The 14,234-nt window shown below is 33.6% G+C and overlaps 4 protein-coding genes across 4 annotated transcripts in view; 2 read left to right on the top strand and 2 right to left on the bottom strand.

The window, feature by feature from the left end:
- The window catches only part of LOC104720429 (PLASMODESMATA CALLOSE-BINDING PROTEIN 1-like), a 5,079-nt gene extending 3,284 nt beyond the window's left edge, over positions 1-1,795 (top strand). The window contains exons 2-4 of the mRNA XM_010438332.2: positions 32-390; positions 602-635; positions 1,459-1,795. Coding sequence (XP_010436634.1) covers positions 32-390; positions 602-635; positions 1,459-1,708 — 643 coding nt within the window. The 3' untranslated portion in view covers positions 1,709-1,795. The remainder of the gene's footprint in view (positions 1-31; positions 391-601; positions 636-1,458) is intronic.
- LOC104719099 (GDT1-like protein 2, chloroplastic) lies at positions 4,959-7,637 on the top strand. Its single transcript, XM_010436942.1, has 9 exons — positions 4,959-5,319; positions 5,475-5,631; positions 6,110-6,293; positions 6,398-6,445; positions 6,550-6,646; positions 6,748-6,977; positions 7,071-7,121; positions 7,207-7,311; positions 7,396-7,637. Exons 1-9 carry the CDS (start codon positions 5,181-5,183, stop codon positions 7,459-7,461), a joined length of 1,077 nt encoding a protein of 358 aa, XP_010435244.1. The 5' UTR covers positions 4,959-5,180; the 3' UTR covers positions 7,462-7,637.
- LOC104719098 (dirigent protein 18) lies at positions 7,584-8,526 on the bottom strand. Its single transcript, XM_010436941.2, has one exon. The coding sequence runs from the start codon at positions 8,392-8,394 to the stop codon at positions 7,660-7,662; it is 735 nt and encodes a 244-aa protein (XP_010435243.1). The 5' UTR covers positions 8,395-8,526; the 3' UTR covers positions 7,584-7,659.
- LOC104719100 (reticuline oxidase-like protein) lies at positions 11,018-13,170 on the bottom strand. The gene is made up of 2 exons (XM_010436943.2): positions 12,520-13,170; positions 11,018-12,204 (listed from the first exon to the last, which is right to left on the bottom strand). The coding sequence occupies exons 1-2, from the start codon at positions 13,142-13,144 to the stop codon at positions 11,246-11,248; spliced, it is 1,584 nt and encodes a 527-aa protein (XP_010435245.1). The 5' UTR covers positions 13,145-13,170; the 3' UTR covers positions 11,018-11,245.

Here is a 14,234-nt window from a genome sequence, read left to right on the forward strand (position 1 = left end):
AAAGCAAAAGCAAAAGAGAGTGAGTGGTAAGGCTCCACACTCAAACTCTTCACTCTCACTCCTTTCTTTTCATTCTCTCTTACCACTTCCCAATGGCTCTCTATCTCCAAACTCTCTCCTTCCTCCTCCTCCTTCTCTTACGTTCATCCGCTGCCATGTGGTGCGTTGCTCGGTTCGATGTTACAAGCCAGGCGCTTCAGGCGGCTTTAGACTATGCATGCGCTGCTGGAGCTGACTGCGCTCCAATCCAACCCAATGGTCTCTGTTTCCTCCCAAACACCGTTCAGGCTCACGCATCTTACGCTTTCAACAGCTACTTTCAGCGTGCAGCCATGGCTCCTGGCTCATGCAACTTCGCTGGCACATCCACAATCGCCAAAACCGATCCTAGTATGTATTTCACAAAGAATTAGCTTAGTAAAAGTGACATTATAGTTTATGGTATTTCACGTTCGACAGTTTTTTTTTTTTTTTTGAATTTTTGCATTATTCATGTTGCATACATTTTCAGGTTTGGTTTAGTAACAATAAAAAATTTGTGTATATGATTTTCTTTTGTGGGTTTTAACTCGCTCTGACTTGGTTTACTATTGTGGTGTAGGTTATGGATCATGCGTGTATCCAAATTCTGTGCGGTACGTAATTTTAATGCGATGTGTTTATTTTGCATATTACATACTCGTAAGCAATAATAGTTTTAAATTTTTTCCTCTAATACACATGATTTTCAACCGATTTGGATATATTTCACTAAAATTTTCGCTGATAATTTTATCGTCTTCTGTTTTTTTTTTAAAAGGTAACTCCACCTCACGATTTTTTCATTCATTTGACTGAGATCGTGATGCTATTCATGCGTCGTACGTACTAATTTGCATGACTTTTTTATGCATATCCCATTCCATGTTTCTTGACCGTTGAACTTTATGAGTAGATCAATTAACGGTAGAGATCCCTGTTTGCTTTATCTTTAGTTATATATTCTGTTTATGTTCGTTTGGTCAGAATGGTACAAGTTTCTAATAACTAAGGGAAGAGAAAAAAAAAGGGGAAAAGAAAAAGAAAAAAAGCGTGTTGCAGTGTTTCTACTTTAGAGATTTCGTGAAGAACAAGTTTATACAAGTTGAAGTTGTTGCATTTACTTATTTTTAAAAGATTCTCAATTCTCAGGAAAATAAATAGTATGTTTTTAATCCTTTTTCCCAAAACATTACTTTATAGATTTATTCCAAATGTTGTATATCGTTTTTGTTAAAAAAAAAAACAAAAGAGTTTTCTATCGTAAGTAAAAGATTATTACCTTCGTTATTATAATTAAGCTATAAACACTATCAGTACTCATATCATCATTTTATAATTTGGACAGTGAATAGTAATGCATTAGTTTATTAATTAACTGAACAAGACAATTGTATTCTAAACTATTTCGGTGAAACTTTTTTGGTTTGGTCATGGCAGTAACGCTGGAGGGTCAGCTTCGACTACCCCGATGGGAGGAACACCTAAAACAACCACCGGAAATAGTCCAATGACGACACTGAGGCCACCGTCTGGCACCACGACATCACCGTTTGGAATAGGTGGCGGTGGACTTAATCCAGAGGGAACCACTACGACTAACACCGATGAATCTGGAGCTTATGTAATAATAAACAAGAGTATTTTCTCTATAGCTTTATTGGTTGCCTTACTTTTGTGGTTTATATAGGTGTTAGATTCTTGTTATAGATTACATTGTACGGCTACAACATTTTTGTTAAATGGGTTAATTAATCGGGAAGGTTTTGTTAGTGAATTGTGTCATCAGAGTCTCCATCTCTGTAATACTAGATATAAAAGAAATAGTAAAAAAGAAAGCAGATTGCAAATTTTTGGTTTTCTTTGTTTGTGACACATATTATAGCACTTTTGGGTTTCATTTGCAAGACAAAAAAAATTGTCATTTTGAGGAGAAATGAGTTATGCCACTTTTTAAATAACTCAAATTGGTGATGAGGGATTTGCTAAAATATATTTAGCATGAATTATAGTTATTAGCCAATATAATTCACCAAAACATATATATATATAATCATGTGTTTCTACGGCTTGTTATGCCCTTTTTGTGGCCTGATGTAGTTCTTCACCGTCTCTCAGAGCATCTCCAATAGTTTGCTCTATTTTTTTCTCTATAATAGAGAAAAATATAACAATCTATTTTAGAGGTAAATTTGTTCAAATCCACCTCTATTCACACCTCTAAAATAGAGATTACTATATTTTCCTCTATTTATAGAGGAAAAAAATAGAGTTTCTCTATTTATAAAGGAAAAAATAGCAATCTCTATTTTAGAGGTGAGAATAGAAATAGATTGGAGTAAAAAATATAATTTCTCTATTATAGAGTAAAAAATAGATATAAGGCAATTGTTTACCACTTTTACCACTTTACCACCTTTATGTGGGTAAAAGTGGTTGGTTACGTCTCCTTGTTTGAAAGAAGCCGTTTTGGGATAATATATATTAAAGCTTGTCAAAATTGTTCTTAAATATAGGGAACCTAGTTGATACTCTATATTACATGGGGACTGCTGTTTCAAAAGTATGGAAACCTTTATGTTACGAGGTTTGTTCTTTCTTAAATTTTGGTTACATTACCAATAAATAAATATTTAATTTTTCAATAAAATTCATACTTTCACCTACAGTATATGATGTAAATTTCTCATAAAAGTAGATAATGATTTTCACTTTTCATATAAATTTAATTTTCATCAATCAGGACAATATTGTACTTATCGACAAATTTTAGTTTACGAACGAAAATATCAGTGTCCAACTTGGAAAAATAAAATAGCAGCCTTATATTTTATTTTCATGAGTAGAAGTAATTAAAAAGTGTATATTGATCTAAAAAAAAGTTTATCTAAAAAAAGTTGATCTCTAAGCATAATTTACATTATTGATATTTAATTTAATAAAACCACAATGGTTTTTATAAAAAATGTATAGCTTTTTGTAATCAACAAATATGTTTTTGGATCTCATCTTTTTTTGCATTCTAATATCAAATTCTGAATTCAAAGTTTCACCACTAAACTATGGCTAGTCTCTACCAATCGGAACAATAATATAATATGACTATACACTAAATTAGAGAGAAAATTCATAATAAACACTTAATACCTTTACAAGATAACAATATGCATATTATCTTTAAAATTTTAATTTTTGTGGCTGCATCTAAAATGTATGTCTTAGGAGTTTCCATCATTCCATGAAATTATATTTATGAAGTAGTCAAATGTCACACAAAGCTTTAAAAAACAATTATGACTATTCAGGTAGGTAATATATGCTCTAATTAATATTATAAGTAAAATTTATAGAGCAACCGTCATTACTAAACATAAAAAGTATGTACACAAATTTTATCATGATCATCCATATAAGAAAAATTAATTACTTAAGACAGAATAGTACATTGGTTCATATATAAATTTCAACTTATTTAACGAATATCTTTATTTAATTTTTTATTATTATCGTTAAATTTTATCAAAGGTTGATCATCTCTGGTTTAGCTAATTCTTTATTGACATGAATAATATTTTTCTAAAGTGATTTTTTATTTTATGATTTTTATCTATTTTAATGATTAGGAAGGTGATTATGTATACATCCTAATTCTAGTTTAGACTCCAAATACTCTCATACGTTGTTCTAAAATGGTATCAGAGCTCAAACAAAACAATATCAAAACTAATAATATCAGCATTTTCAATTATCTTCATGAGAAAATGTCATTATTATTAGCAACAAATGATTAATTATATACTCCTTGAAAAAATTAAAAGAAAAAAGGATTTATAAAAGAATGTTCAAAGTCGTCAATTTTTACAACTTTATCTTTTATCTCTGAAAAGTTAAATTAATCATATGAAATCAAAAGTAATACGCGATATAATCTGTCTTTTTTACCATCAAGTTTGTAGCATATTAATAGATAATATATCAAATTGAATCGCTTATGACAAGTAGTCTGAATCTATATTTAGAATTTTAAAAATATAATGTATGTGACTATAAAAACATTTAGAAAATACGTTTAAGACTTATATTATGTATAATTTTTTATATACAAACTTATATAGTTTGCAATATTTACACATATCTAAAGATTATATTAATGGTAACTTTTAAGATTGTGAAATTAACTTGTATTGATTTGATATAAAAAAAATAAGTTGAAAAAAAAAATTCAAAGGTATTTTTGCACAAAATCCTTATATTTAAGTTCTTTAGAATCTGTAGACGATAAACGTATCGCAATTCAATTTCTATAAATAAAACGGTAAAGAATAAGGGGGAGGTATTGGTTTAGGAGTTAGAAAGAATTTTAATGACTTTATGTTCTTGCTGATTGTTAGAATCATAGAAAATTGAAAGTTAAAAATGAAGGATTCTAAGAGATTGTTTAGGAAGTTTTTTAAAATCTTGATGATTTGTTTTTTCTAATCTTGTAAAATCTTTCTATTTGATGAAAGAGTTTTCATGACTTTTGTTATGAAGGAAATGATATAAAATCCTAAACCAATAACATAAAATTTGAATTCATTAACAATCCAAGATTATTTTGTTTTACTTGAATAACATAAAACTTTTAATGACTTTATAAAACTCTTAATCCAATAACACTAGATTTATCAAGATTTTAGATAACTTTTTACAAATCCACAACCAATAACACTAAATTTTTAAAGAGTTTTTAAAAGTCTTGATTGAATAACAACATATTTTACCTAACTTTTAAAGTCATTAAAATTCTTTCTAAATCCTAAACCAATACCTCCCCTAAGTAAGCAATTCAACTAACTATTCAAGTACATACTGTTTTTATCGAGAAGATTTCTCACTTTCTCAACTTCTATAAATAAAAACGGTGTCGTATAACTATCCGCTAACAACACACGTGGCACATCTAGAGTCAACCCCCAACCGCACAGACAAAGAACTCAAATTCCAATCCTATCTGACTATCTCCATCACCAAAAACCATTCTTCTCTGCTTCGCTTTTCCGAGTTAAAATTCGGACAAAAGTCTCAATCTTTCATTCTGGGTTTCTTGTTTTTCAACAAATTTAGCTTAAGAAATGATTCACTAAACTCCTCTGCTTCCTTGGATTCAGAGTAAAAAGATCATGAAGGTCACAAGCTTGAGCAAGAATGCTAACTCCGCAGCAGCTATAGCTGTATCTTCAATAAGCAAACTCCCATTCCTCTCTGTGTCTGAATCTTTGCCTTGTCCGAAGCTTTCAACTACACCCACGTTTCTTCCTTGTAAGTTACTCCTCTGATGAATTTGAAAGCCCATGCCAAGTTTCGATTTTTTTATTCCATAGATTCACTAGAGAAACTTATGATTCTTTGTATTCATATGTAGAGATTAGCTTAGTTAAAAGATTCCTTATTACTTGTACTAACTAGTGTTGTAGTGAGATGTAGACGGAGACCAAAGTTGGATTTACTCTGGGAAAAATTTAGAGTTGGTGCATCAAATGCTGGTGTTGGATCCGGGAGCTATAATGGTGGTGAGGAGGATGGATCTCAAAGTAGTTCTCTTGATCAATCTCCTGCCAGTTCATCAGAAAGGTAACTAGCTCATATATTTTTTCAGTTAATGAGTATAGATGAAATTGTGTTCCAAGTGTGAAAAGTATCGAGATGGATCCGTATTGGTGTGGTCTTGGATATATAAGTTTGTCAACATTTTTTGGTATTGTGCGTTTAGAACTTTAGTTTATCATCTCTTTTAACTCTTGTTTGCTGCATCAGCAAGAAACGTTTAAGGGACATAAGAGACTAGGAGCTGAATATAGATCAAGTGCTTATATGTATCTTTTAGGATTTTCTTGGAGTGAAAGCATACTAGGTTGGGAATATTGTGGTATTGGTGTTTATATGTGTCTGTAAGAAAGCAACCTCAGTCTTAGTAGAAGAATTGCCTCTAGTCTCTGTGAATTGTGTGATACTAAGTTTAATTGTGTAATAGGGTTAATTGCAGTTTATGTGGTTCTACTTCTGTATTGGATTGCATATGTGATCTTTGTACCTTCATTGTATCGTGCAGCTTAAAACCTCAGGGGCCATTCCCTTACTCTTTGTCAATAGCACTTGTACTACTAAGTTGCGGTTTGGTATTTTCTCTTATCACTTTTGTGAAAGGAGGACCATCCTCAGTTCTTGCAGCAGTAGCAAAGTCAGGCTTCACAGCAGCCTTCTCACTGATATTTGTTTCCGAGATTGGAGACAAGGTAATCTATCTCTCTGTGTGTCTGCTATTTTGAGTCACTTTGCCTTTAGATTACTTTTATTTAAAATGAATGTTAACTCAAATATGTCGTTTTTGGTTGGCCAGACATTTTTTATTGCGGCTTTGTTGGCCATGCAGTATGAGAAAACACTGGTACGTTTTCTACTGATATATATCTCTCTCACTCTCTTTGATCCTTTTGTTCTAATTTATTCGGTGTGAATGCTGATGTTATTGACCTTGAATTTCTTGACAAGGTGCTTTTAGGTTCAATGGGAGCTTTATCTTTGATGACTGTCTTATCGGTTGTTATTGGGAAGATATTTAAATCCGTGCCCGCTCAGTTTCAGACAAGTAAGTTACCTAAGGCTTCTTAATCTTGTTGTCACTTTACTCATACAAACAAACCATTTGTGTGATAAATATATGATGAGATGCTTCTGTCCTTTCAACAGCACTACCTATAGGAGAATATGCTGCAATTGCGCTTCTCATGTTCTTTGGATTGAAATCTATTAAGGATGCATGGGATCTTCCACCAGCGGAAGTCAAGAATGGTGAGGAAACCGGTATTGAACTTGGTGAATATTCTGAAGCTGAGGAACTCGTTAAAGAGAAGGCGTCCAAGAAGCTCACAAACCCACTTGAGATCCTGTGGAAATCATTTAGCCTCGTGTTCTTCGCTGTAAGAAAGAAGAACTCGTTTGCATTTTGTCAAGAACCTTTAATTGAAGCATCTACATTATGATAATAATTGGTGATTGCTTGATCTAATCAGGAATGGGGAGATCGGTCAATGCTTGCAACTGTTGCGCTCGGTGCTGCACAGGTTTGATTTGTACACATCCCACAAACACCACGTTTAGTTCACTAAACCCTAAACCTATCTTCTCTGTTTTAATTATGTGTTACAGTCTCCATGGGGAGTTGCGAGCGGAGCTATTGCTGGACACTTAGTGGCAACATTGCTTGCAATCATAGGTGGCGCGTTCCTTGCCAACTACATCTCTGAGAAACTGGTACGAGCAATTTCTTACACAAGTCTACTCACAGAAACCAAATTACTCACAAACTGATGAAATATTGGTGGCCTTTTGATGCAGGTGGGCTATGTGGGTGGAGCTCTCTTCTTAGTCTTTGCTGCAGCCACATTCTTTGGAGTGTTCTGAGCTGTGTTTGTTCTGGCGATTCACAAGCCTTGCAATATTGATATTCTTACATCTTTTGTCGGAATCAAAGCTGGAGAGCAATGGACCAGACCCTTGTAACAATAGTTGTTTGGAATAAGCACAAGAAGGAAACATTCTTAATTTACGAATGGCATCAAACATTTCACATACATTCATTCACAAGTTTTAAAACAATTCTCAGTATTTAAGATGGACAATGATCCTCAACAGCATCTCTGCTCCATCAACAAAGTGTTGCCCTGCAGGAATCAACGGCCTAACCTCTGCGAACCCGCAAGCGTTCTTAAACCTACCGGTTCCTCCAGTCACAGACAGATGTGACATGGTGCTTCCAATCCTATAAATCCCATAGAAATTGAGATTATCATTGTACTCTCCACCTTCAAGCATAACTGTGAAAGCCATCATCTGTGTACTTCCATCGGCTGAGCTGGCAACATAAACCCCTTGAGCCTTACCAAGTGGCTGTGACTCCAAGTCAGGACCAGATGTGATTATGTCGTCAATCACCGTGATCGTTCCGAACCCAAGACTCAAACCATCAGGACCCAACTGTGTCTGAATCCCGTTCAGATTCTGACCAGAAAACGCTGTTCCAGACAAACCGGTACCTAACGGAATACCGTTAATACCGTTAACCGTGGGCAAAGCGCCGTTCGCATTAGGTATGGCTACACTGTTTTCTGGCGGAACGAAACCGATAGGCTTAGCAAACGGTACTTGACCGTTGTAGATGTTTCCAAGCAAACCAGTAATGGGTCTTGCTGTAGGACTGCTTCCGCCAAGTATATCGTGCATGTACAATTCGAAAATCGGGTCTTCTGGCGCAGGATTGAGTGCAGTTGTTGCAGTAAAGAGAGCAACTATGAGAAAGATTGATGTTGAAAGTGAGAATGGAGATTGTTTGGTCATTTTGGAGGATATTTGTTTTGAATGATTCTTGGTTTTGTTTTTCAGGAAATATTTGAATGATTTGAGATTTGATCAATTGGTCTATAAATACGGAGGAAAGTGATTAGTGAAGTTGTTGCTTTTTCTAGGATTGTGAAGTTGTTCAAATGGGGAGGTTATTATGGCCGTGTGTTCATTTTTTTTATAGGACTTAATCCGATTTGCGTGGTTTAGGTTGTGAGTTGTGACATAAATGGTTGACTTCCTATGGCCAAGAAAAGTCATCTCTCTTGTTTCTTTAGAGTACATTACTAATTTAAAACCAAGAATGCAAGCTTTTATATTTCTGCAACATTTTCAGCTATCTTCCATTATTGTGATTGTTAGAGAGTAAGATCAAAAAGATTTCATAGAATGTGATTTGCAGCAATTTTATCATTGTAGAAATATTTATTGTATGTGTGTATCGATTGCCTGAAACTAATCATAGTACGAGTATGGTAAATAATTTTGAAATAGAAGAAGATGCGAATTGATGAAATGATAAAATGATACATTTAAACTTTAAATCAACATAAACATATATAATGGTGTTCTTAAATTATTTTTGTATATTTTAATAATTTAAACGGGGTTCTTAAATTATTTTTATATACTCAATGTATTTGGAAATTTTAATATTTAGACCATTACTATATCAAACTAAAATTATTTTTTAACTTTCTTCACTGTTTTACATAGAATGCATCATTTAAGCCAAAAGTTTTGAACATTCTCAATTTTGAAAAAGTGTCATAGGTAGTAATCATAAGAAGAAATGTGGTTTCGCTCTGTTCCATGTGTCATTGTTACGGTGACAAGCGTACGCAGCAGCAAAGAGATTTTTTAGTCCTACATATTTAAAGACAATAACTTTATCAATGACGAATGAGCACAAATTAAAACAAGATCGGTCATGAAGCATTTTCAGCAGTAAATGCAATTTAAAGAACATGTTGAAAAAATGAGTTACAAATTACAAAATTTAATACATTGAAATGCATATCACACATTGTAATCTTCAATAAGAATTATTTCTTTCATATTGGTCCGATTCCTGGACCGGTCCAATTACTAAGTTCTTCTTCGTCTACTTCACGGTCTTCCGTTGGCTGATTCACTAGTATCAGTTGGGACTTGGGACTATCACCAGCTCCACGTAGAGCAGCTACTAAATCTAGTAGATATATATAACCTACAAAATGTTAAAAATAATTTCATATAATATTATATTGAAAAACAAGACATCTTTTAATCTAAAATCTATATTCAATGTATATATTTTAAACGTTCAATACAAATACTCAATCTTATTGCTGTAAAAATAAGTGTATAACATTGCATACTATATTACAAATAATAACCACACTTTATATTTTAACATCTAAGCAATTTTTATTAATATGAATCAGAGTATACATGATCATGAATGAAATTACAAATACAACCAATGATTTGTGTAACGAAAATATTATAAAGCAAATTACGCATTGCGAAATACTTTATCATCTTTGTCATTTTCGTCAATCTGGTGTGATTTTCTTGCTTGATAATCATCTTCTTTTGTGTGATTGAAATACCGGTAACGCATTCGAAAATCATAGACAGCGATCCATCTTTTACATCGCAATACCTTCGGATTGATCGAAACTCTCATACAAAAAGAGATGTCAATGGTCTTGGTTGTAATTAAAACCCATTGTTGAGGATATGGTATAAGCCATCTTCTGATTTTCCTCCATAATAATTGCTTATTATCACTTCATCTTCATCTCCGAATTGCCTCTTTCTCCATGATAGTTTCCATGGACTGTTTCTTCGATTCAGGTTTGCTTGTCTCCTTGATCTGCATAACGCGGTTGCAATATGTCTTGAATTTGTCGATTCTTTTACTAACATGTAGTTAAACATGTTATGTTTCTTCTTCATTGGCCATCTTACATGAGTGTGATATGTATGCGCGTTGTGGGCATTATTTGTTTGAAACTCCACACACCTTGACTCCACACCACATATAGAAGAAACTCATTGCTCCAAAGACGTTGTTGAAGATCTTCACGACAAATACTTCTGCTGTGATTCCGGGATCCCATGTGCGTCGAGGGTCGCAGATATGCATGATAACACCATCGACAATTCTTGCCGCTTCGGGATTACCCGGAAAAACACCGTGAATGAAGTACATCATCATCACACGGACAATTACGCCTCTATGGAGAGGAAAGAGAACCTTGACAGTGAGAAACGAAGTAGCGGCCATTGTTATGGATATCAGGAATTGAGGCATACTCAACCACAGATTTTTGAACAAAGACATCATCATAACCAGATCGCCATGTTCTACACTGCCAGACAAACCCATCACCAAACACTCATCTCTTATGCTACTATTCAAAACCATCTCGGCTGCGAAGAGGGAGCACACAAGAGCAGTTGGTGATAATCTTTCAAGCAATCAGAACTCCGACTGAGATTTATTAAGAATACTTTAAACTACAGATGAAAAAACTGGAAAAGAAAGTATGGCCGACACCGGCCGAAGAAAACTAAGGGAAGTTGTTTTTGTTCAGAATCGCCTTCTTCGTCGTCGCTTGGGGAGAGTCAGTTACGGACAGATAACCACACTTTATATTTAACAACAAAATAGTACATAAATTTGAATACCCGTTTCTACATTATAACATATTTTTCCATATAAAAAAACTTAACAATACTTGAGAAAAAAATCCTCGTTATGTAACAGGAATATCATCTAGTACGAGTTCTAAATTGTAATATCAAACTTTATCTAATAGACTTACAACATATATATATTATGGTAACAAATTATATATTATGGTAACACAGGAATACTCTGTTCATTCCTAAAGAAATTACCACTATCAACTCGAGTCTTAATCTTCACCAACCTCTCAAAATTACCTCCGAAATAATTCGTACCGTAACGTTTACCTTCAACATAGCTCATTATTTTCCCACTGTGTGAATTAATCCCCAAATCAAGATCACGATAATTAGGAAACGTCTGTCTCGGATTCTTGGATACAAACAGTGTCATGAATTGGTACAACTCCCTCGTCAAATCCATGTACCGGTTGGTTAGTCTACCTTCATTCCAATCCGAACCGTACTGAATTTTCCAGAGGTTCCCGGCTCTATGTGGAAACGGAGTCGCCGTCGAAGGAATCTTGTCCATCACGCCACCGTATGGAGTGAAAGTCATAGTTGGGATTTCGAGCTCGATCATTTTTCTCCAAATTGATTCTAAACCGGTTCTTGAAATCGGTTCACGTACGTAATCTGATTTCCTCTTGAGGTAGGTCACGGTTTGGTCCCTCTGGAGTAGAAGTTTCTCAGAAGAACCCACTTGCATATCTGCCCAAAATAGCACCGATTGGATCCAGCTTGTTTCGGTACAGTCAGACCGGATTAGACCTAATTCTGGGAATCTCCGGTTTAATATCGACAGGAGCGTTGTTGTGTCTCCAAGAAACATAGCTTTGAACGTTGCCCTGATGGTCTTTCGTGTGGAAACGGGGCCGTTTACGAATACGACTTCGATGATTGTTCTTAGAAAAAGCTCGTCCGGTAGCTCCGGTGCAACATGCTGCCACCGGTGAACGATCTCGGTTGCGTTTTGCTCTAACGTCCGGGAAATACTAAAAACGGTGACATTTTCAGGGACTTCGACTAGGCTTATCTTGTAGGCTAAAACTACGCCATAGCTACCTCCTCCTCCGTTTATTGCCCAGAAGTGATCTTCTCCCATTAATTTTCTATCCAAAAAATTTCCTGAAATTTTCAAAACATACAGCGGAATGATAAATAAATTACTATATATCTAAATATTCAGGTATATAAAAGTAATAACAATATAGCTATATCTAGAGTAATCTGATATATCAAAAACTCATTACATGAAGCATATAAGTTGTTTAATTTCAAATGTTTTGTATGAATATATTTGTATACTGACTTTAAATTTTCGATCTGATATCAAGTAATTAATGAAATTATTTGCCGGAAAAAACTAAACTAAAATGATACTAATTATAAATTTTATGAGCATATAAAATAATGAAACTAGATTATTATAATTGATTATACCATTGACATCGACCATTCTTGCATCGATGGTATTATCTACTGTGAGACCGTGTTTTCTCATCATATTACTATAACCTCCACCGCTAATATGGCCACCGACACCAACCGTGGGACAAATCCCAGCGGGATAAGCTAGAGTGTTGCTCTTCTCCCATATATGGTAATAAACCTCTCCGAGGACGGCACCGGTTTGGACCCACGCGGTTTTACTCGCCACGTCGACGTCAACTGAACGGAGATTGAACATGTCGAGGACGAAGAACGGTTCGCCAGAGTACGTAACGTACGACAAGCCGTCATAGTCGTGACCGCCGCTTCTGATTTTCATCTGAAGGCTGTGGCGTTGACCGCAAGTAACCGCGGCTTGGACGTGAGATTCATGTGTTGCGGCGATTATGAGGAATGGTTTTGGAGTGTCGGAGGTGTTGAAGCGGAGGTTACGTATGTTGGCTTCTAATACGGAGGAGTAGGAGCGATTTCCGGCGAAGAACACGGCGGGAGAGATGGGATGTGTAGGGTCGGAGTTTGAGGTTAGGCATTGTGTGAAAGTCTCAGATGATTTTGATTCCCGTACGCAGACGACGAAAAATGAAAAAAGAACCAATAAAATACTTGGATATTTCATTTTTAGGGATTGAACGTTGAAGTAAAGAAATTAAATATTTGTGTTTATGAATGTCGTCGAGGATTTTATGTTATATATATACTTACAGGAATTTTTTTTCTTCTAATATAGTTAAAATGTTATTATCCTACTATATTAATCGAGAAATACAAATATGAAACTAACTTTAAAGTATGTAAAAAATTACATTCACTTGTCATTAGAAAAGTTTAATTAATTAATTAATTTTTATTAATTATTAATAAACAAAAAAAATTGTAGAAAAACAAATTAAATTAGATCTATAAAATTAAATAAAATTTATTCGAATCTAAACTAATTGGTACTTGAAAAAAATATATTATTAAAAATATAATTTAATAAAATCTACAACTACAAATTTTATCAACATTTTTTACCAGAACAAGTTAAATTTTTTTTATCAAAAATCTAATCAAAAAATCTATATTAATTCCGTTTAATAGCTTATATTTTAAAAATTAATAAATAATATAATAATAAAATAAATTATTACAATTTTTTATGAAACACCTAAAAACATATTTAATATGTTACGTACTCTTGCAAAAGATATGGTAGAAGTGAAAGTGGATCGAAACACGTAAACTTAAAATCATGATTTGTTAAATTGAGACTGATCGTAGGACTCTTTCATTAAAATCATGAGAGCTGTGTTAGAACAATGAGAGATTTATAGCATCGAGACTATTTGTTTTAATATATTTTGAAAACTATGTATACGGCAAATAGAAAAACTTTTTTTTTTTCTTCTTTGCATGAAATCAATCATACGATAGGATGACATAATTTTGAAATCGAAGACGGATAATTAATGAGAGAATAAGAAGATATGTTTGAACCCTAAACCAAATTTGATGATTTAATAAAAGGATAAGATATATTATGAAACAAAAAATCTTCTTTAAAATATCCTATATTATAAAACGGAACGAGGATAATCTTTTTTCATCTAAAACAAAGTTTTAACTGTATCAAGACATTATATTATGTAATTTTTAATATATGTCCTAAAAATATACAAATATACATATTAAAATAGATTTTATTTTGTAAAAAAAGATAGAATAAA

Source organism: Camelina sativa, chromosome 10 (genome assembly GCF_000633955.1).
Source record: "Camelina sativa cultivar DH55 chromosome 10, Cs, whole genome shotgun sequence".
Classification (NCBI taxonomy): Eukaryota; Viridiplantae; Streptophyta; class Magnoliopsida; order Brassicales; family Brassicaceae; genus Camelina; species Camelina sativa.

Coding starts and splice junctions, on each gene's coding strand:
- LOC104719099 (XM_010436942.1), top strand. CDS start 5,181: ATGAAGGTCACAAGCTTGAGCAAGAATGCTAACTCCGCAGCAGCTATA. Junction 5,320..5,474: donor TACACCCACGTTTCTTCCTT/GTAAGTTACTCC, acceptor CTAGTGTTGTAG/TGAGATGTAGACGGAGACCA. Junction 6,978..7,070: donor TTAGCCTCGTGTTCTTCGCT/GTAAGAAAGAAG, acceptor TGATCTAATCAG/GAATGGGGAGATCGGTCAAT.
- LOC104719098 (XM_010436941.2), bottom strand. CDS start 8,394: ATGACCAAACAATCTCCATTCTCACTTTCAACATCAATCTTTCTCATA.
- LOC104719100 (XM_010436943.2), bottom strand. CDS start 13,144: ATGAAATATCCAAGTATTTTATTGGTTCTTTTTTCATTTTTCGTCGTC. Junction 12,205..12,519: donor AAGAATGGTCGATGTCAATG/GTATAATCAATT, acceptor TGAAAATTTCAG/GAAATTTTTTGGATAGAAAA.